This window comes from Myotis nattereri (genome assembly GCF_964212035.1).
Source record: "Myotis nattereri genome assembly, chromosome: 3".
Classification (NCBI taxonomy): domain Eukaryota; kingdom Metazoa; phylum Chordata; class Mammalia; order Chiroptera; family Vespertilionidae; genus Myotis; species Myotis nattereri.
Window position 1 is genome coordinate 55,910,044 of NC_138077.1, and position 23,236 is coordinate 55,933,279.

Sequence of the window (23,236 nt, forward strand, 5' to 3'; positions counted from 1 at the left end):
TGCCACTGTCCTGTCGCATCTGCACCATCCACGTGCGTGGGTGCTATTACATGCCCACAGAGAGGGTAAGTCCCTCACACAGCAGATGATAGAGCTGGTAACTGACAGACCAGTATTCAGGGCAGGTCTCCTGGGCTCTGAAATCTACACTCTGTCCAGTTTGGAGCCCCATTTGGATGAAGAAGCACAGCGGGGGTGGGGGTGAAAGTGTCTTAATGGACCTATTATCTACACACACAAATAGGAGCTTGAAAATATCTAGTTCAAATTTCTAGTTAGAAAAATCTGAACCACGTCTAACCCAATAGAATGAAAATTGCACAGTACTCATTCTCTTTATTTAGTGGGACAATTTATTTTAATGGTCGTAAAAATATTTATAGGGCTTTCATAGCTCATCTGCAAACCTCATCTCGCAAACCTATTTTCCACCATTAAGCACCATTCTACTGTCTCAAGGTTATGCAGAAACAATCTTTGTGGTTTGGGAAGAACAATACAGTCCAACACTGGCACCAAGAGTGGCTCTTGCCAGAGCTCAGTGGGTGACCTCCACGCCCCCACTCTGGAGAACATACTGTTCAAATCATAGGGTGAGCTTGAAACACGGGAAGGCAATGCTGACCATCTATATTTTCTTCCGAGTCCTTACTCTGTGGGTTTTAGTGGTTGCCACTCATGTGAAAAGGGATCTCTTTGTGATAAGATCCTAGTCCGGAGCTCACAACGCAGAACTGCATGTGTGAGTTGACGCTGTCCATTCCCTTTATCCTAGCGACGGCTCTGAGAACGACTGTGTCAACTGAGACCACCAGGCTCCAGCCAGTAGCAGTGTTGCCTAGCTTGGTGTGATGTATTAGTCTAGGAGCAGGGGGAGGGAGGCTATGCAGAGATAGAAACTATAAGGTGAAAACACCTTTTTCATTCCCTTCCTTTTTTTTACACTCATCAAATTTGAAGTCAAAATAAGGCAACTTTTACTTCAAAGCAAAGGAACCCAATAGGCTAGCAGAGGGGGAATCCTGACTTTCTCTGAGACAGAATCCCAAAGCAAGGACAGACATTTTTAATGTTCATGCCGGGGGGCCTGGGGGAGTGGGGATATTCCATTCCAAATATCATTTAGATCCACCCCACAGGTCAGACATGGCTTGGCTTTTAGGCCACTCTCTTTAGGGGAAGTCAACCCCTGCATATTGGCATGGCCTGTGGGCAGCAAGGACAGCAAGGAGGAATGGCTCATGGGCATCTCAGGGACAGGTATACTGTCAATTACCTGAGTCAACAGGTGAAATCCACTACTCTCACTAGCAGAGGGCTCCAAATCCTAAGGAAGGACTCAGGAGTGTCCACACCAGGGAGCAGGGAATTAATGGCAGCAGATCCCGGCTGCCAAGGATACCAGGACAAGGCAGGCAGAAGAGACAGGGTTCTTGGAGGGCCGTGACGACTGGAAATAGCCTCCTTGGGAGAGTCAATACTATTTTCAGAGACAAACAAGGGTGACTGTGGTTAAAGATAATCACAGTCAGATGTTGGCAAGAGGAGACAAACATTCTAGGTCTCTGCTATTTAGGGTATAAAAGCGTGTGTGTGTGTGCCAGACAATGCTTCTGTTAAGAGCTTTGGCGGCACAGAGTTTATATATGCAAATAAAAGTAACAGCCCACAAGAAGAACTGCTTCTGGAACCACTAAACCATCCCATACTTTCAGGGACACAATATGGAATTGCACCAGATCCCACTACAGCAAAACAAAACAAAACAAAACAAAACAAAACAAAACAAAACAAAACAACAAACAAAAACATCAGAACTTGATACAATGAATGACCAGTATCTAGTTGGGCAGCAAGGGTAAGTGGAGGAGAGAGGAAACCAGGACTCAACTTATTAACTACATGCTCTTGGGAAAACCATTTAATCTCTGAGCTTCAGTCTTCCCATTCGTGAACTGTGTAGGCTGACTCCCCAAAGGAGATACTATAGTGCCACATGGTAAACTGCTATCTGTTCAGTATTTCCACAGACACTCTGTTCTAATACAGGACTCAGTCCTTCCTCATGCTGTCTCCTTTGCCTAACATCTTAATTAAACACATCCCTCCTGACCCTTCAAGACCCAGTCCCCGTACCTCTTCACAAGGCCGCCCCTGCCCACGTCCCCCTCACTCCTCCACCAGAGCTGCCAACGCTGACATCTGAGGCAGAGGGATGCCTGCAGTCCTTAAACTCACCGCAGTATCTCATCCCACTGAGGTTTCTTTCCCGGCACCATGTCTCTCTTGCCCTTCATAAGAGCACCCAGATTTCTCAACTGTGTTAGTTCAACAACCTCCACCCCACCCCCACCCCAGGGGTGGGTCCTAACATAACTGGAATATTTTATTCCCTGGGCCACGGGCATTAATTCAAGGATGATCAAATGACCTGACTCAGCCTAGACAGGCTCATAGAAGTCAATCTTGACTTCTTCCTTTCTACCAAACATGCAAGTCTGTGAGTTTCATTATTGGACAAAGGAATCTAAATCTAACCAATAACATAGTTAACCAAAATGTCAAGTTTCTTTGTTTTCAACTAAAAATGATAAATGTGGCTACTGATTTGGTTGCTGGTGACAGAACAGAACATTTTGAGCCATAAATGGCAGATCAGATGTTTACCGGAACACAGCAGATAATTGTAGTAGTTGAAGGAACATATCCAGGATGATCAACTTCGGACATGAATACAGGATAAAGGCACAGGATGAGCTCTATGCTGCCAAAGCATGGCTTGGTGAGTACACACACACACACACACACACACACACACACACACAACACCCTAACTAGCAGAGGCCCTGAATAAATAAATATAAAGGTGTTTAGTAGTGTCTTGTAGAAATTGCTTAAGAACCCAACACATTGACCTGCAGGTATAGGGAGGAGACCTTTTATCTTTCTTAAATTAAACCGTCACTCCATGACCCACCAGATCAGCAACTTGTTTTGAGCAAGGACACTCCCAGGAATCAAACATTTGGCAAAAGGCTAATAATCGGAGGCCTAAGTTACATGTCTATTTTCCTGGACACCTTTGAAGAATATTCACTCATCCTCCAACTAATGCAACTTAGTAAGTGCTGATGCCAACATGGGAACTTTTAATTGATGCTCTTCCCAGTTAGACCTGAGCTAAAGAGACATTCGCCCCCCCAAAACCCTCAAGTTTATTTACAAAAAATGAGAGGTGAGCACAAGAGTGCCAACTGGCCCATGTTCCCTTCTTAGTCAAGTCCCTGTTTGTGATACTAACCTGCGCATTTTCAGAGAGTGTTACAGCCCCAGCTCCGGCCTCTGTGATCTGGCTCTCCTCTCACATGTAAGCAAGCGCATTTTTCCAAGATACCTACACTCAAGGCAGACTCCCCACCCTGCCTCTGATTGTTAGAGATCAAACAGAAGAATGAAGACAGTCCTATTTGATCCATACATATGAATCTCATTGTGTAAGGTGCTAATGATGACTATCAATACAAATTGGAGGTGTGCCTAAATTATAATGAGTTAAATTTTACAAACTAAGGAAGTTTCAATGCTTTGCATTTATACATGTTGAGTATAAAAATCTGAAAAGCTATTTTACTACAGAATTACAGATGCTGACCCAAACGACAGCATGTCTGTATATATATATGTGACATTTTTAAAATGGCATCAGATTATGGATCAAATAGGACTGTCTTCATTTTTCTGTCCTAACTCTGAGATATACACCCATTAATACAGAAAAAGATGCAAACCAAACAAAAATGCAAGACAGACAACCAAAGAAAGGTTGGAATCTACATAATACAACGTGCAGATTGTACTTCATAAACCTGGGATTGGCGACTTTGGAATAAGGGACAGGAATGAACACATAACTGCGGTATAATCCTCGGCAGGAAGCCGTGGTAATTACAAATCCAGGTGAGTTACGTCAGGGGTACTTGGCAGTGGGAGGAAACTGAGAGGGTGCAGAATGTGGCTGTTTCCTCCAAGGAACCAGCCAAGCCAGCAGTCACTTGGGATGACTCTGCTTCTCACTCTGAACTCCTCTTCTCCCTTCAGGGGCTGATCTGGCCTTTTGAGGACTCTTGCCCACCTTCTCTTCTAACTCCTGCACACACACACACACACACACACACACACCCCTGAGAACAGCCCAGCTCTGATTTTGCTCTTGCAGCCCTGGCTTGCGTATGCTGACAGAAGGTCATGGTTAAATTTAGAGCTGACCACCTCACTGGGAAGGAGCTGGGGAACTGGCTGTTTGAGGAGATCTGTAGACACCCTGGCAGAGTTGGCTGCTCATACTGGTACTCTAAATGAAGGCACGATGTGGTGGTTAGGATGGAAGTTAAATGAAGAAGGGGATATAATTTCCAAACCAAAGCACAAAGAAACAGGGTCCTTACAATTTTAAAAGCTGAAAAATAACCTCAGCTGGTTAGTGAGGTCTCCTCCTGCTTTCATGCAGAATCCAAATAAACCAATAGGGTTGTCACTGCTTTTTAAGTCCCTCTGTGGCGTGGGAACTGGGAAGATCTCAGAGGCCACTGAGTACAATGTCCTGCGTGTTGCAGAGTCAAGGGTACAACATTGCCACGGGAAGGTCATGAGGCTCAGCTACAACCTGTCATCAGGCAGGGTGAGGGTGGGTCACTGCAGAAGGCAGCAGCTGTGCTGGCAGTGCCTCAGGGCAAACCCTAGGGCCGGGTGGGAAAGCCCCAGGTGGGGATGTGGAATGGGAGTCTGGCCCTTTTAATCTGGATCTCAGTTCATAATATGCAGGAATATGGCAGATAGCTCGATTGGGACTCAGGTCATGAATTAGGAAGCGAAGGTCTCAGCAAGAGTCCTCTATGGACAGAGTGTTGGCTCCTCAGGTGAGTATGGACCAAAGAGCAGCATGTGAGCTCTGGAAGCAAGTCAGCTTCGGGCAAGTTATCTGAAATGTGCCTTCCATAAAGCTGTCTGGCTTAATGCTTTTTACATTCTACTTCCCTTGTGTTCTCCCATAATATTTAACAAAACCTTTGGGAAGACTCTTTAAACTTGGTCCAGAATGCAAATAAGATCCACTTAGGCGCCAAAAGAATAGTAGTCACACGACTTTTGTACTTATGTCGGTTCCTCAGACAGGGACCCCACTGCCCCAATCTAAATTCCATCTCTTCCCCTCCACGTCACTATTTCACTAACAGGTACTCTCACAGTAGCCTTTGAGAACACTCAGAAGTGTGTCTCTGTATGTGAGAGAGGTCTGCTGCCCTTCTGAACTGTACATTTACAAGGGCTGCGCCATGCCCATTTTGTTCCCTGGCTGTGATTCTGATGCTCCCCCAGCCCTAGGGGAGTCAGAGATGATCAGCCCAGGAGACCATGGGTAAGGCCCCCAGAATCCTGGGGCAGCCACAGACTTCCCTGGGTTCGATGGGAGGGCTGCACAGGACCCTGATGAGATTGGATCACATGCACTGCCCGGGCCTGGCTTCAGATCATCACTGACCTTCGATCTGGCCCGAGAGGCCACAGGTAGATGTGATGTCTCAAGAAGGTTCCTTGTGTTGACTGGCCTTGCTTGGAGATGCAGGGCCAGTGGGACCACCGTTCTCCCGGGATTATGGGGAGGGCCAGAAGGGTGGTCTTGGATTGGCCCTGGAATGGCACGAAAGGACACAAAGCTGGAAGCTTTCTACTGCGGCACATCAATGTATCACGGGCTATAATCTCTAGGATAACTAGTCCAATAGAAATAGAATGCACGTCACAAATGGGAGCCACATATATAATTTTGTTTTCTAGTAATCACTTTAAAAAGTAAAAAGAGGTACAACTAATTTTATTAATTTTAATATATTGCTTTTAACCTAACATCTCCAAAATATTAGCATTTCAACATGTGATCAATATAAACATTATTAAGATACTTTGCAATTTTTGTACTAACTCTTGGACACCGGGTATGTAACTTATACTCACGGCACATCTCAACTTGGACTAGGCTCATCTCAAGTCCGCAGTGGCCACACATGGCTAATGGCTACTGACTTGGACAGCACAGCCCTAGAGGCAGTTCTGATCTGCTTTCCTCTGTGGCTCCCAGCATATCCCTGCCATTTTGCTCACACTATCTCCTCAGTCCTTTCAAGAACCCTTTCTCCCCTTTCGGCCCAGAGAGAACCCTCTATCTTCTGAGGAGTCCTCCCCAGGCCACTGTGCTCCCATCAGCTCTGCATCGGTATTTTAGACAGCAATCAGGTGGACCTTGGAGCATCTTTCCTCTTATTGTCTTCAGCAACTATTTTCCTTATTATTTACTGTTTCACACTTATGGAGCAGCTCCAAAATTAGACAGCAAGGTTCCCAGGGGCATGACAACATCTTAAATTCTATGTGGTTGTTAGTCCAAAACCTGCCACACGGTACTCACATATTTGGGGATTGATACAAAAAATGCTCAGCTCGATTTCTCACATGATGAGGTGACTAATGAAATCACTGGAGTGTGACACTGGCACAGTCCCACAGCGATTTCTATATACTCAATGCTAATACTCATCCAACGCTACCCTCTGTGCCAGTACTAAAGGATTAACACACGCCAACCCAGCTAAGCCCTGTAGGAACCTTATGGCCAGATTCTATGATCATCTCCATTTTCCAGATGAGGAAACTGAGGCAAAGAGATCATATAGCTTGCACAAGGTCACACACATAGGTAGCAGAGCTGGGATTCAAACTCATTCTGGCTCAAAAGTCCAAGCTCTTAATTGTCATGTTATATTGCCTCTCCGTCCAGAACAGCCACAAGATATTTTTTTATATCCTGAATATCAGTATGCAGCCTAAGAATCAAAGGCATTGACTTATCACACTCTCAGCCAGGGTATTTCCTTACAGGAAAAGAATTAAGTTAATTCTGAAAATGTAAACAGAAGTAAATAATAGAAAGACATGAAATTCCTGGTCCCAGAGGATGTTGCTCATAAATCCTCTCAAAACAGAACACAGTACACTCTTCCTTTCAAAGGGTGTGAATGGGGGGTACTGGCCACAAGTAAGTCCTAACAATCAGGCTGTCCTTTGATTCAGGAGCTCTCCTTCTAGGGCAGGCGTGGGCAAACTACGGCCCGCGGGCCAGATCCGGCCCGTTTGAAATGAATAAAACTATTCAAAAAAAAGACCGTACCCTTTTATGTAATGATGTTTACTTTGAATTTATATTAGTTCACACAAACACTCCGTCCATGCTTTTGTTCCGGCCCTCCGGTCCAGTTTAAGAACCCATTGTGGCCCTCAAGTAAAAAAGTTTGCCCACCCCTGTTCTAGGGAGTTATCCTAAGGAAGCAATTAGGGGTGTCTGCTGAGACTTAACTGTAAGAATGGTCACTACAATATTGCTTACCATAGCAAACATTAGAAACAACCCAAAACAAGGAGACTGAAAAGAAAAACAAGCCATTTCTACACAGAATAAAATGTACATCTAATGGTAATCTGGGAAACCAGCTCTCCGAATAAAACAAAAAGCATTGATTTGTGGTATCTGGTTATTCTCCTAGTATAAATGCTGCCACCACGACCCATCTCGAGCCACCAATGGCTTACCAGTCTGCTTTCGGAATCCTGAATGTTTGCCAATCGCAGCCTGAGCTGAGCTGGCTCCAGCATTTTACTAAACGCTTCCATAGAAACATCATAGAAGCTGCTCGATGCGTTATGTGAAGAAGTGTATAGCACTGCTATATCATATTGCTGACAATAATGCCCACATAGGAAGAAAGACTAAAGGGATATATTCAGAGTGTTCATGTGGTTCTCTCCATGTTACGGAATTTTATCTTCATTTATCTGTATTTCCAAATGATTTCCCAGCTGATTCTGCTAGACAGAAAACCATTAATCAAGGCTCTCTTTCTCAGTTATAATGATTTTAAAATGACCTATCTTTGGAGGCATGTCTCAAAAATAGAAGAGAAATCCCTGGACCTGTTCAGTGAAAGCAACTGGATGGTTAGAAGCCAACGGAGTGAGAAAATCCCTAATCCACATAAGAAAGAAAGGGATGAGGGGGTAAAACCTGCAGTTCTCACCATGCTGCATCCCCATCTCCCGAGGAACACATCATACACCTGCAGAGCGTAAAGGTGGAAGGCAGGGAGCTGATATGTAAACGCGGGAAAAGAGTCAGTCTGTCTATGTAGTCGGATTCTGGGAAGATCTATTTCTTAACCCAGGGCCAATCCTCAGCCCTTCCCACCAAACTTCAACCATTACATCGAATCAATACTAACACGTGTCAAGTTCAAGTCTTGTAACAAAACACTTTGCAGCCATTAAAAATATCCTAAACATGCATCCACGTGGGAAGATGTGCAGAAGAGCAAGTGAAAGCAAGGTATAAAGCAGTAAGTAAAATGTGAACTCGTTTATTTTAAAAGGGCTGGTAAATATATAGAAAAGGATATATATTAAGAGGTTGAGTCATAGCTGTTTCTAGAGAGTTTAGGGTTATGCTATAAAAATTATGCCGTTATGACCGTTTGTTTGCCTGCCTTGATTTTTTTCTATAGGGAGCATTGTTAGCTTTAAGAGTAATGAGGAAAACAAAATAAAAGCAAAGGAGTCTTAAATGGGAAGAAGGATGCAACAATATCACAAACTGGACCCTTGGGGGCTGGAGAGATCAATGAACGTGTAGGTGATTCCTAATCCCTACACCACCCGGACCCGCGCCCACCAGGCAAGTGAAAATGAACAGCGAAGGAGGCCTCTCTCTGCCACTTCTCCAAGTGAGACTCTGGGGAAGCAGGGAGCCTTCAGTTATAGATGCTTTCCCTGGAGCTGGGGGAAGGGAGGAGGGGCGGAGGGGTGAGTAGAGAGAAGAAAGAAAGAGAACAGAACTAACCAGAGGGGGAAGAAAGCCAGATGGAGAGCTTGTTAAAACAGAGACTGCTGGGGTTCCCACCAAGTGCCCGTGTCAGTGGGGCTGAGAATCTGCATTTGTGTTTCTGAAGACCACACTTCGGGAACTTCTGCTCTAGGGAGAGAAGAAGAGGAGGCACAGCCCAGATGTCAAACTGAGACCTGAAATCTGTGCAGAAGCAGGGTGTCTCCAATTCCTTTGAACAGTGAGACTTGGTTCCCCTTTGGATGGAGATTCTAATGGCGGGAGGGCAGAGATTGGGAGTGTCCTGAGAGCCTGTTACATGCTGAGTCACCAAAGAGAACAAACACATGCCTACAACTAATCTTGCCCCAAGGAAAAGCAGATAAACTGGAAACAAGTTTTAGGAGGTACTGTTTCAATCTAGGGGAGAAGGGGTTTCCCTTCCTGTCCCTTTGAGGGTTTCCTCACTGTAATCTCCAGGAAAGCAAGAATGTGGGACAACCTGTTCTGTAACTCTGGTCTTTGCTCTTTCATCTGCTAAAACCAACCTGGCAGTTTCTAGCTGCCTCGCAGGTGTAACAGGGCTCCCCTCCTTCCAGGAAGTCCAACCCAGGAGGTTCTGTCAAACTCGAAAGTTATGCTTTATATTCACTAAGCAGACTAAATTGGGCGCCAGACTACCCATGCCCCCAATCTACACGGAATACAGATGATATTTGCCAGCCCTCAGGGAAATGAACAGAACCTTGGGGGCTGTCATAGGCAGCATGTCATGATTTTGTTGTTGTTGTTAATCCTCACCCAAGGATTTTCCATTGATTTTTAGAGAGAGTTGAAGGGAGGCAAGGAGAGGAGAGGTAGAGAGAGGGAGAGGGAGAGAGAGAGGGAGGGAGAGGGAGGGAGAGGGAGAGAGAGAGAGAGAGAGAGAGAGAGAGAAACATTAATGTGAGACACATCTATTGGTTGTCTCCTGCACACGCTCCCACCAGGGGCAGGGATCGAACCTGCAACCCTGATATGTGCCGTTGACCAGGAATCAAACCCTTGAACCTTCGGTGCACAGGCCGATGTTCTAACCACTTAGATACACGGGCCACAGTAGGTCATGATTTTTATCTAGGCGAAAACAGCCTGGCCCTGGCAGGGTGACTCAGTTGGTTGGAACCTTGCCATGTACACCAAAAGCTTTCGGGTCAGTATTTGGTCCAGGCATACATGAGAGGCAACCAATTGATTTTTTTTCTCTCTCTCTCCTTCCCTCGCCTCTCTCTCTCTCTCTCTCTCTCTCTCTCTCTCTGAAAATCAGTAAAAACATATCCTCCACATAGAGGGAACTGGAGAGTATTATGCTAAGTGATATAAGGCAGTCAGAGAAAGACTGATATTACATGATCTCACTTATATGTGGAATCCAATGAAGAAAAATAAACTAACAAACAAAATTGATCCAGAGACATGGATACATGGAACAGAATGACAAATCACAGAGGAAAGGGGGGTGGTGAGACAAGATTAGCCAAAGAACTTATATGCATATATGCATAACCGATGGTCAGACAATAGTGCAATGAAGGCCTGGGGGGGGGGGATGGTGGGGTAGGGGGTGCCAATGGGGGGAAAAAGGGGACATCTGTAATACTTTCAACAATAAAGATACATTTTTAAAAAAACCACAACATATCTTCTGGTGAAGATTTTTATAAAAAAGTATTAAAAAAAATAACCTGAAGAAGACCCAGCAAAGCTTTGTACATAAAGGGTGTGCAATAAATCTTGGCTTAAATGAACAGAAAAATGGAGCTAAAGTCAAGGGGCAAGCAAAGAATAACTGATGTCTTTTCATATATTAGTACCTACATGCTCAGGATCTGAACTTCAAAGCTGGGGTAGCTGTTCTCCCATTTTTATACCTCACGTTTCCCCTCGGAGAAGAACAACCTAGGGTGCTTAGGGTTCTTTTGCCAGTATCTTCTTTCAAATGCTCCTTTATGTAACATACAGTGATTATAATACTAGATGCATTCTGAGGTGTTTTTTTCCAAAATTGGTTTAATCTATATATATAAAAGCCTAAGCGACCAAACTACTTGACCAGTACCACTTGACCAGTCGCTATGAGGTGCACTGACCACCAGAGGGCAGGTGCTCAACACAGGAGCTGCCCCCTGGTGGTCAGTGTGCTCCCATAGGAGGAGCACCACTCAGCTGACCTACCCATCCTGATGGCCCACTAGGCAGGCAGCAGCCACTCCTTCCCTCAGTAGTCCTGCAGGTCCAATCTCCAGAGAACAGGCCAGGCACCGACGGACCCCACGCTGCCGGCAGGATCCCAACAGCACGGCCAGCCTCATGGAAGTTGGCCCCAGGTACTGCGCCCACTTCCCCTCCCTAGACTCTCCGCAAGGAAGAAACAATATAAAAGTGGCAGCCCGGTGGCTTCCTACAACTGGCACAAATGTCAGCAGGATGGATCCAGATCCCAGCCCAGCAAGGGCATGCCACCACCGCCCAGAGTGCCAATTTCGTCCTGGCCCTCTCCCTACCCACCTCGGGGTAGGCGCCAGACACAAGGCTCATGGCTGGTGGAGCCCCTGTGGCAGCGCGAGCCTCTTCCGATCAGGACTGACTGGGCATGAGCCTGCAGCAGGCACAGGGGAGCCAGGATGAGCAGGAGGAGCGTGCCGGGAGCGCTATCAAAGCTCCGAAATGGCGTCCAGTTCTAAGTCTGCTTTTATTAGTGATGATGCTATTGCTAAATATGTCAATGTGGTAAAGGTTTCCTTAAGTTTTTGAATATGTAACTTCATTTACTTGCGATTCATAATGTTTTTCCTAAACTGCTGTAAAATCAGCAAAAATGCCTTGGCAATTTTAGCACAGTTCCTAGGATGTTGGTTGGCACTCAAAGGGTTAAGAACATGTGCACAAGCAGCTCTGAAAGAGAGCTCTGCCTTCCATGGTCTTGGGACGGAACAGCCACTCAAAGCAGATCAGGCGGGTCCAGTTCCGCTTTGCTCCAGGCACAGCAGTCTCCCCTCCCTGACCCCCAGAACCACAGATCACCCCAAGTCAGCACTCCCACGCTCCAGGTGGGGACTGCCTCTGCTCCGCCCACCAGGGGGCCAGCCTTCCTCTGCAGAGCGGGAGGAACCACTTGCCCAGGAGGCCCGCAGTGAGAGGAGGACAGGATGGGGCACAGGAGCAGGGTCCTCGTTCAGAGCCTGCAGCCAAGAGGCTGGTCTGTTTCCTCCTGTATAAAGGAGAAGACCTGTCACATAATCTCTAAGGTGCCTTCTCACTTTCCACAGTTTAGCTCCTCCTGCCTGCGGAGCCCCAGGCTTCTCCTAAGGCCTTCCTTCAGGAAAAGCCAGGGAATTTGGTCAGAAGGAGAGGGCAGGCCAGGCAGCTTCTCACTCACTGACCGATAAGCAGCACTTCAGAAGGACAGGGGTATTTTCCGGGCAGAAGAGAGCAGCATCAAGATTCTCAAGAGGAATATCAGGAACAGAACACCAACAGTCCTACTCCAGAGTAAGGTGTGCCTGCAATATCGCCCGGCTCAGCAGGGAATCCCGTGTTCACTTGTGTGTTTTTTTTTACTTTTAAACTCTTTTGCATAAAAACACAGATAGAGTCTGAAATGCTACCCTTGTATTCCAGGTTAGGCCTTACCGCTGCAGCACCTGGAACCACTGGGGTGCCGTGCCCACAGCATTGTCAGTGATCATGGATCCACAGCTGTACCAGGGGAGGGACATTCAGCTTCAGTTTCCAGCCTCCACCTCACCCCACACCAGGGGTCCTCAAACTTTTTAAACAGGGGCCAGTTCAACTGTCCCTCAGACCATTGGAGGGCCGGACTATAGTTTTTTAAAAAAACTATGAACAAATTCCTATGCACACTGCACATATCTTATTTTGAAGTAAAAAAACAAAACGGGAACAAATACAATATTTGTATTTGCATGTGGCCCGCGGGCCGTAGTTTGAGGACCCCTGCACACACTCCCATTGCTACGAGGCTCCATTCTGACTGGCAGTCAGTGCTGTTCTCCAGGTAACAACTGATATCCCTGATACCATCCCCAGTCAGAGAACCAGGTATGCGGAGAGAAGCAGAGGATTTGGGTGGGGCACAGTATGTGTGGTAATTCTCCCCAGATTATATCCCTGGGAGGCAGAAAAAACCAAGAGATATCTTGGAAAAGCATACACGCTAAATGGTCCATCCAATTTTCATCATGGTAAAGGCAGGTCCTGGAAAACGAAGAAACAGCAGGGCATCCGTGAAGGTCCCAAGGATTGTGTCCCTTGGGTGGTGATTTAAAGTAAGTGATAGTGAAGGTCACAAGGGCTCCTCTTTGACATTACCCACACCTTTGTGAAGGAACTTGGTGTCACGGTTTCACACATTAAATTCCGTTTATCAAATGAGCTGTATATTATTTATGGGCCAAAGAAGAGACAATCACATCAAGTCATGAGGTTCTTCTTTAGTGATCTGGGAAGAGGTAGGGGGAAAAAAAGAAGTTGTAGATGAGAATAACTTGGGATGCCCTGGGAACCCCTATAACCCTTATCCACACTTCATGACGTTGGAGACAAGCTGGAATCCAACGACCTTGTGGTGAGAGAGCCATGAGAATGTGGTTCAGCCTGGGTAAGTCACCACCCTTCCTCTCCTCTGTGACATTCACGTCATGTCCCCGTCTCAGTGTAAATGGAGACCCATGATGGGCTTGAGATGCAAGGACAATGATACAGCTAAATAAATTCCACACGTACTGCGGAGGAGCAGGGGAGGGGAGGAGCAGGAAAGGTTTCCAAGAAGGGACTTTGGGCCACATACCCAAATTTAATGACAAGCTGACCAGAAAATTAAAGGCTCTAAAAATGGCTTCCACCTGGTGAGGTCAGAAAAATCTCTAGGCTCCATGACCGAAGAAGTCACAATTTCCAGTCTGCAACACCCGACTTAGCAACCTCCAGGTGACGTGAAATCCTTTGTGTTACTCTGAAACAAGTAGCTTTTTAAAATTTTAAGATAACTCAAAGAGAACCCAGAACTGACCCACATCATCAGCCTTGAAAGAGTGTATAAGAAGCCAAAAACAATCCTGAAACTTTCCACAGAGTGTGACATCAGTGATTAATCCCCCTTCAGACACATGTCTGCCATTCTCTCACATTTGGCTAGTTTTCACTTCCAAAAAGGCAGTTATAAATGTATTTGTTGTCTTTCTTCCTTCTCACCTGATTTCTATTTCCATCCTACTCTTGTTTTTCAGTTTCCTTGCCCTTCAACACAAATTTTAAGGCAGTGAAGAAAGATCACCTTTCATCAAACCCCTGTACCATACTCATACTCAACAGAACCAAAACCTGGAACAGAAACACAGATAGTTGCTTTCCTCACTTTTCTGAATCAGAAGACAAGCTTAACTAACTTCATTCCATATTTTTCTCAGATATAATATTTAAAGGCCACACAAGTACATGACTAAGTCCTCGAGTCTTACCCTCAACTATTAGTGCTAACAATTACAACCACTTAGGATTCACCAGAGAAAGTCCAGGGTTCCTTACTTAGCTGTGAGTCAAAAATAGCCAGAACATTCCATTGCCCCTCCGCTCCTTTCCCTCAGAGTTTAGACGAAGGTGTCCTTCAATCCTGCGGGACTGGGAGCCAGTTAGTGAAGGCCCCTTGAGTTGGGAACCACGGTGGTGGGTTCTGGCCCATCAGCTTCATAGTGTGGCTCCTGGAGGAGCAGGAAAGATCCCGTTTCTCTCCGGAGAGAGAGAGACCAAATAACCAGCTGCTTTTATTTAAAAGCGAAAGCTGCCTTTCAACTGTATGAAGTTTGAACAACCAGAGAAACGGGTTTGACTAAAGAGGGAGGCAGACCTCCTGCCTGAGATGCCCTCCACTCTCTTCAGCCTCTCAGCCTCTTCCCTGAGCCCTTTTCTGGGACGCAACTGGGTCAGCTTTTCTCAGTACAGTCCTGGGCTCTGGGCAATGCACTCAAGCTCAGCACAAGGCCTATCGTTTCAATCTGCTGCTGGACAGGTGTCTGTAGGCTGGGTGGAGACAGAATGCTTTTTAGGTGAGGGCAGACTGAGGGAGCCCCGGGGAGTCCCACCCCCTCAGATACCATTGCCCTGCCCAGCCCAGGCCAGTGGGTGGCTTCCGAGGGGTGGCTTCCGAGGGGTGGCTAATCACCTCTCCCACCACCTTCCTCAGATGTGAGCCCCAGTTCTCTCTCTTCACAGGTGTCAGGTCTAAGGAAGAGAAAGGAGTAGAGAGGGAGGTGACAAGGCACCCACCCACCTCTGTTACCCTCCTTTCCTTTCAAAGCTGCTTTCAGGGCCCGGGCCTTTGGCTGAGGGTCAATGGTCTCTCCCAGCTCTGCCACAGATTTCCTAGTCCTGCCGGCAGGAGGCAGCCCAGAGTCTCTCTGAGCAGGCTCCCCGCCCCTCCTCTGGCCGCAGACAGAAGGATAGCCAGGGCAACTCACAAACAAAGCAGAGGCTGGAGGGACCCCCAGAGAATTACTCAGTAGGGAAGCTGGGCTGCCACACATCTGGAAAAGCGCCCAAGTCTCGGAATTCTGCCTTTGGACAGGAAACGGACTCCCAAGAAACCCTGCTTGGGAACCCTTCGCCATGAAAGCAGAGCAAACCCACCCACTCAGACTCCCTCCGGCTACTTCCTGCGTCCTTGCACCTTTACCACCCTCTTCCTTTAGTTCCCAGCCTTGGTTTCACAAGTCTCTGAAGCAGGCTTTGATTCTTTCGAGGGTCCTGGCCCTTTGTGATTGCTTCTGCATCTGCATTCTGGCTTTGAGAGCTGGCTGCCACACCGTTCCTGGCAGTTCTAATGCAACGCAGACTGAGAGAATCTAACGCTGGGATTCTGAACATTTTTCTATTTAATTCGTTTTTGTAGCTTATGTCTGTCTGCTCAGGATGGGGCATATGCACAGAAGACGGTGAAGGGTTATTTGGAAAGTGTATTCATTTATCTCAGACAGTACGTTCCGTTTGGACTTTGTTAGACAGAATGAGGACAGACACTGGGGCCCAGTAAATGGGGGTGGAGGTGACAGGTCCAATAGATGACACCTAAAAGGGGCAAATGTCAAGTGAGAGGCATACTCTCACTTCCAACCACACAGAAGCAGAGTCTCTCCCCTCACCCTCCAAGCTGAGGTGACAGGAGGGCTTGAGGAACATCTGCCAAGGGTCTAGGAAAATCGGACTTCTTTTTCAAGAGAGGCTACAAAATTGATCACTTTCCCTCTGTCCTACATCCCGCCCTCTGGTCTTGCAGGCTGATTGGGGGGAATTCGTTGCTTCCAGCAAGTCTCCTCTACAACATTAAAATTAGCAGAGTAATTAAATACAGTCATACTTGGGCACCTAGAGAGTTCTTGGTTAATTCATGAGATGCAAACCTACTTAGGCCTGCGAAAGCCCAGGCAGAGAAAGGCTGCTCCAGTCCCCAAAGAAAACTGTCACTTGGCAAAAATAGTTGCTAGTGTGGAGACAAGTGTCAAACACATTCCAATAGCTAAGAGTCACCAGTTAATCCGCAGCTGAGATCCATATGTAAATGAGAGCGGGGAAGTGCGACTCCGCCGCCACCCCGACACTCGCGCGGCTCCCAGGGCCCTCTCCCCATCCCCCGCACCCGCACCCCACCCCCCGCGGGCTGGCGGCGGACATCCAAAGTCGCTGATGAGTAACAGTTTGCAAACTGCAGCTCCGCAACCAACTCAGAACCTCGCCGACAGACTGCGAGCGCCAGCCGCGCGCGTTCTGCCAGGGAAACTGAAATGAACGCGGTTCAGAGCACACTCTCTCCCCTGGCCACCTCCCCACTACCCACCCCGTTTCCCCCACCGCTCCCTCGCACTCAGCCCCCCCCACCCCCCACCCCCCCACCCCCCCAGTTTTCGGCTAAGAGAAGGTGCCAATGCCGACAGCCACTCACCTCCGCACGGGAAGCAGCAGCAGCACTTAGCGAAGAGCCACCTCAAAGAGGGACCGCGGGTGTAAGCCCGGTCCGAGCCCTTCATGCTGCCGCCCTGCGCTCCAGCATGGCCCGGGCGCCAGCGGCCAGCAGCGGTGGGAGCGCAGCGGCCAGGAAACTTCAGAGCGCGGCCGGCCGGGAGCCAGCTCCCTCCTTCACGCCCTCCCTCTCCAAGCGAAGCGGCCGTCCGCGGACTTTCTGGGAGCCTGAGCCACCTTGGGGAGTAGGGGAGGGGCCGGCGGGGGAGGGGCCCGGCGGGGAGGGAGGGCCTAAGGGGGCGGAGTTCCAAAGTCCAGCTGTTTGCTGGAGTCCGAGCCAGCGGGGTGGCCCAGAGCCTTACGCAATACGCAAGGGCAATGCCGCCTGTGGCTGCAGGCACAGGGCACGGGTAGGGAGCAGGATCTGTTGGACACACAGCCCCTGGCACAAAACTGGTGCGTCTCCTGTGCAGCTTCCTCTCCTCAAAGGCCACCACGGTCAGCTTTAGCGTAAAACACACAACCAGGTGACGCCAAAGACGTGGGACAGGAGCAGATTTAGGATCAAGACTCAAGAATGCTTTTTTTTCTCCAACAGGTTCACCCTCACCTTCCCCTCAGCCTTCAAACTTGGACAACCTCCTCTGCATTGAAAACACCCTCCTATCCCTTTTCTTTCCCTCCTTTTTTTTTTTTTAAAATGTTTTTATTGATTTAAGAGAGATGAAGGGAGAGGGACAGAGAGACAGAAAAATCAATGATGAGAGAGAATCATGGATTGGCTGTCCCCCTGCACACCCCCCACCGGGTTTCCAGCCCCCAATCCAGGCATGCGCCCTGACAGAGAATCCAACTCCAACCTCCACATTCATGGGGCATGCTCAACCACTGAGCCATACGAGCCCGGCTTTCCCCCTCCTTTTAATATTTCATGCTAATACTGCTAACAGTGCCTCACTTTTTTATTGGCTCCGAGCTGTAATGATGTTGTGCGAACACACTCTGGATTTGGAATCATAAAACCAAAGTTCAAACCTGTTTTGCCACCGACTAGCTGTTTGACCTTAGGCAAGTTACTTCTCTCTTTTAACCTTCAATTTAATCATTTAAAAATATTTAATCATTTAAAAAATATTGCTAATAGAATTTTAAAAGACACATCCAAGGAAATACTGTTAGAGAGATGCTGAATAGTTCCAGTTAGTGAAGCCTGCAGAGAAATCCTGAGCACCTTATGGTGGAAGACTTCCATCCACCCGCTGCCCCCAACCACACCCAGTGGAGCTGCCATTCCTTTATTCTGTTCCATTGATTTCTTCTTTAAATCTTTTTCATATTTCAAGGCCAAGCCCATATTCCCCCTCCTCCCATGGACCACATCAACTGAACCTACCCAGGAATCACTGTGTTATCACTCTTGGGCATCTCTCCCATTCCTTTGTGTCCAGATTTAGGAAAAAGGGATTGCTAGGAACATACAACACTCATAGAGTACAGAGGGCTCATTCATCAGAAAACAGGGAAGTTTGCTCTAGCCAGTGTGGCTCAGTTGGTTGGAGTGTCATCCTGTACACCAAAAGGCAGCAGGTTTGATTCCGGGTCAGGGCAAATACCCAGGTGTGGGTTTGATCCCCAGTTGGGGCACATATGGGGCACGTACATGTTTCTTTCTCTAAAAAAAAAATCAATAAAAAAACCAACACAAACAAATAGGAAAGTGAGAGGAAGAAAAAACAGAAGCTTGATCACTGAGGAAACCAATTGCCACCTGAAAGAAAGGCAGCCAAGGGGCAAGACTTGTAGGGATTACCGAGGTATGGGCTTTCTTTCTCAGTTTTAACTGTTTAGACTTGTGCTTATCTATTTATATAAAAGCCTAAGTGACTGGTCGACCGAATGACCAGTTAACCGGTCGCTATGATGCTCACTGACCACCAGGGGGCAGATGCTCAACACAGGAGCTGCCCCCTGGTGGTTAGTGCACTCCCACAGCAAGAGTGCCACTCAGCTGACTGACCTGTCTAGGAGGCCCACCAGCCTGGTGGCAGCCACTCACTCCCTCAGTAGTCCTGCAGGTCCAATATCCAGAGAATGGGCCAGGCACCGACAAACCAGCGCTGCTGGCACGATCCCAACAGCACCACCAGCCTCCTGGAAGTTGGCCTCAGGCACCACTGCTGCTTCTCCTCCCTAGACACTCCACAAGGAAGAAACAATATAAAAGTGGCAGCCAGGTAGCTCCTGACAACCAGTGCGAATGTCAGTGGGACAGATCCAGATTCTGGGCTGGCAAGGGCATCCCACCACCTGCCCGGAGGGCCAATCACATCCAAGCCCCTCCCCCAACCCCCCTTGGGACAGGCACCAGATGCAGGGACTCCTGGGACTGACTGGGCACAACCCTGAGGCAGGCACAGCAGGGCCAGGATGAGCGGGAGCAGCAGGCAGGAGCTGCAGGCGGCATTGGACAGGTTTCGGCCTGATCCCCACAGGCCACCCTGGGGCACCCCACCTGTGCATGATTTCATGCACCAGGCCTCTAGTTTATCTATATGTTGCAGCATCTGCCTCACAGTTGGAACATGTAGATGCTCAGTAAATGATAGTAGACAATTTAATGAGTAACTATCGCTACCATGTATTGAGCATTTATTTGTCTATCCAGTGGTTGGCAAACTCATTAGTCAACAGAGCCAAATATCAACAGTACAACGATTGAAATTTCTTTTGAGAGCCAAATTTTTTAAACTTAAACTATATAGGTAGGTACATTGTTATTAACTTAATTAGGGTACTCCTAAGGCTTAGGAAGAGCCACACTCAAGGGGCCTAAGAGCCGCATGTGGCTCGCGAGCCGCAGTTTGCCGACCACAGGTATACGAAAAACCTTATAAGGTAGGGACCTCTTTTACATCTGAGGAAACGGAATGAATGAACTATGATGAGATTTTGATGGTTTATCTCTACAAAGTTCCACCTCATAGGAAAAACAAAATCTAAAGTCAAAATCTAACTTCTAGTTCTACCCCTGCCATCCCCCTGATGGCCCCCCCCGGCAAGAATTACATAAGAACCTCATTGCTGAGCAGGAGGTGCTCCACATACCAAACAGAGAGATGAAAGTTCAAATTGCTTATGCAACCTGCATCCTGATTCCCGATTCCCAGATCATCCTATTGGCCCTTCTCATCTTGCCAGCTTGAGTTACTGTAGGATCATAGTTATCCTGGGTTTCAGTTCTGACCCACAGCAGCCAGTACTATTGTCTAGTTCTCTCTTCCATATCACCAAAGACAACACCCATTTTGCTGTTCTTTGTAAGCCCAGAACAGAAAATGGCCAGCACCTTCAGTCCTTCCTAAAGTGAATTTTAGCCTTAGCCGGTTTGGCTCAGTGGATAGAGCGTCAGCCTGCGGACTGAGGAGTCCTGGGTTCCATTCCAGTCAAGGGGGCGTACCTCGGTTGCGGGCTCCTGGCCCTGATTGGGGGCATGTGGAAGGCAACCAATCAGTGTGTCTCTCTCACATAGGTGTTTCTCTCTGTCTCTTTCTCTCCCTTCCACTCTGTCTAAAAGTCAATGGAAAAAATATCCTCGGGTGAGGACTAAAAAATAAGTAAATAAATGAAAATAAATAAAAGTGAAGTTTATTTGCTTGTGATCCACTGCATGGGGGCTATGATACACAAATGGATAGATATTTGGTCTCCCCACCCAACCCATCTCTTTGGATACTATGTGCCCGGCTCTGTTCTAGGCAGTGGGTATACACTGGTAAGCAAAAATACTCCCAGCCCTTGCAGAGCTGGCCACTAGGACAGACTCTCCATGAACATGAAGGAAAGGGGAACCGACATCAGATATCTGGCCAAGTTTTGAGTTGGGGGATTTATGAAAATAAATCCTGTAACCTGCCTGCATCTAGATGTTTTAAGGTGATGTCCTCGGGACAGTTTGGAGGGGATAGTAGGTCAATGGGTCTTTAAACGTGGTGCTCAGTAAAATCACCAAGGAAGCTTTTAAAAACACTAGGCATTAGTAGTTATTTTTAAGCTGTCCAGATGATTCCAAGGTGGAACCAAGATTAGGAACCACCGATGACGGTTTGTGATCTGTGCTCACTTCTTTCTATGATAGCACCTTGCTTTTTCTTTAAGGAACCAACCCCCCTCCATTCTCTGTCTCTCCCTCTCCCTCCGTCATGTTTTTGGGTATGGCTGACATCCACCCATCCCCCACCCCCTACTCTCCAAGGAAGGCCCCTGACCTGCACTTGGCCAGTCAGTCACAGGGATTGTTTCAGATTTAGAACATGATCCAATTTCAGCCAATGAGCAAACACCATGTGACCTTAGCAAGAACTACTAGGAAAGCAGCTTCCTACAAGATTTCTAAGTTGGTACAATGTTAGACTAAAGCAGCTGGAGGCCATGTTGCCATAACCACATAGAAAGAAGCTGCCTGAGAATAAGGCTAACATAGAGGAAAAAGATGAGAGGGAAGAGGAGGGAGAGGAAGGGAGGGGAGAAGAGGTTTGGCAATATCATCTGAATAACTAGGTATACTTTTTCCCCAAAGCATTATTAATCCCTGGACTTTATTTAAGCCCCCCAGTAAACTCCCCCCCAACTTTTTTTTTTTTTTTGCAAAAGACAGTTGAATGTCTATAATTTCAGGGTTTTCAAACACCTAGTCGCCTACTTCCCAAATTCAGGCTAAGAACCCTGGAGCTTTAGCAATATATTTAGAGTGTTCTTAACTTCTAAACAGATGGCTGAATCTTATTCTCATCTTCAGCAGAACTTGTCTTTAGTGATGCCTCATTTTACATGAATTAGGTGTTCTGCCTACCTATGTGTCCATTTCATGTCTCATTTCCATTCCCCACAATAGTGAACCCCAAAGAGTTCTGATGGTTCCAGCCTGCAGACATACTGGGTCAGGTCTACCACATGCTGAGCCTGATACTGGGGACTAATAGGACAGCTACCCGCCCCCCCCCCCCCCGCCCCCCGCGCCCCAACCCCGCTCTTTTCTCCCACTAACTAGTCACAGGCTTCACTAATGCTGGACCATGACCTCAAAACCAGAAGGATTATTCCCTTCTGATTTATAGGAACAGAGTTTTTCAAATCACACTTCCCCATATTTCTTAGTGAGAACTCAGCCCAGAGACAAAAGGCTGTGCTAGACCCTTCCGTGAGGAACTTCTTACTGTGACGCGTACAGTGCACACCTTCTGCAGAGCACGCTCGGACAGGCTCAGAGAGGGCCGAGGACTACATCCTGGCGAGCAGGGAGGACAGGCCCTGTTTTCCTCATCCAGCCACCCTGACCCGTCACTGACCTGCCTCATCCCCTCCCAGAGAATCTCACTTGCAGCACCCACTCCCAGATTCAGATCAGGTTCATATCTACAGTTGTATAAAGCTCTGCAGGTGATTTCAATATGCAGTTGGGTTAAGAACCACTGGCTTTGGGGCTTAGGCCCTGCGTGGTTGATGGGGAGTTTGGGCAGCACCTGGACTCAAATGCTTTCACTTTCTCAAATTTTCACAACTGGTCCCTGGATGCATCTCCCGCCGCCTGTTATGCTTTTCATTTGCCACCTGCACGTTCCTTAATCCTCATCTTCCCTGTGCGGATTCTGATCTCTGAACTGCCTGACTGCTGATGCCAGGTGCTTCACAATTTCCCCCAGATTACCCTGTGCTGGCCTCTATTTATCGCTGTGCTTAACCTCTGAGATTCTTGCCAAGTACTGACCATGTATTCAACAAATGGTTGGCTTCTGAACATCTACTCTCTGCTAGTCACTAAGCTAAGGGGGTATATGGAAATTAATATAGGAAAGGTATATGAGAAATATAAAGGGAATAAGACACGTTCCCTGAACAAAGACAAAAAACAGGGTAAGTTCTAGGAGAGGCAGTTGGTTCAAATTTTTTTGTGGCGGTAAAAGGAAACTGGAGACAGACCAGGACTGGACATAGGTAGAGGGTTTGTCTTTATGTGAAAAGAGGAACTGAGATAATCATCAATGACCAGAAACACTGAAGATCAGAGAAAGGATGTGCAATATTGAATTGCTGCCATCCACCTGGTGACAGCTCCCCAACTCCAAAGCCTAAGCCATCACTTGCTCATCCTCTATGTGTAAATGGGTTCTTCTGGGTGTGCCCTGGGCCACCTGTCCACCTCTTTCTGGCTGCCTCACTTTTCCTTAAGGAAGTTAAGCTCCAGTTCATTCTATCAATCACCCTCTTTCCACTGATCACCTTCTGGTCTGACCAGGCCCCGGGTTA

At 47.4% G+C, this 23,236-nt stretch overlaps 1 protein-coding gene across 10 annotated transcripts in view; it reads right to left on the bottom strand.

Annotated features, from left to right (window-relative positions):
- The window catches only part of KALRN (kalirin RhoGEF kinase), a 573,479-nt gene that overhangs the window by 98,768 nt on the left and 451,475 nt on the right, over nucleotides 1-23,236 (bottom strand). For 2 of the 10 annotated variants that reach the window (XM_081085425.1, XM_081085414.1), the window contains exon 1: nucleotides 16,917-17,121. The exons of 3 other annotated variants lie outside the window; for them this stretch is intronic. In XM_081085425.1, the coding sequence (XP_080941551.1) occupies nucleotides 16,917-17,001 (85 nt within the window). In that variant the 5' untranslated portion in view covers nucleotides 17,002-17,121. Of the gene's footprint in view, nucleotides 1-16,916; nucleotides 17,393-23,236 lie in introns of those variants that run through there. 5 more of the 10 variants (XM_081085417.1, XM_081085415.1, XM_081085424.1 and 2 more) reach the window with 4 other exon arrangements.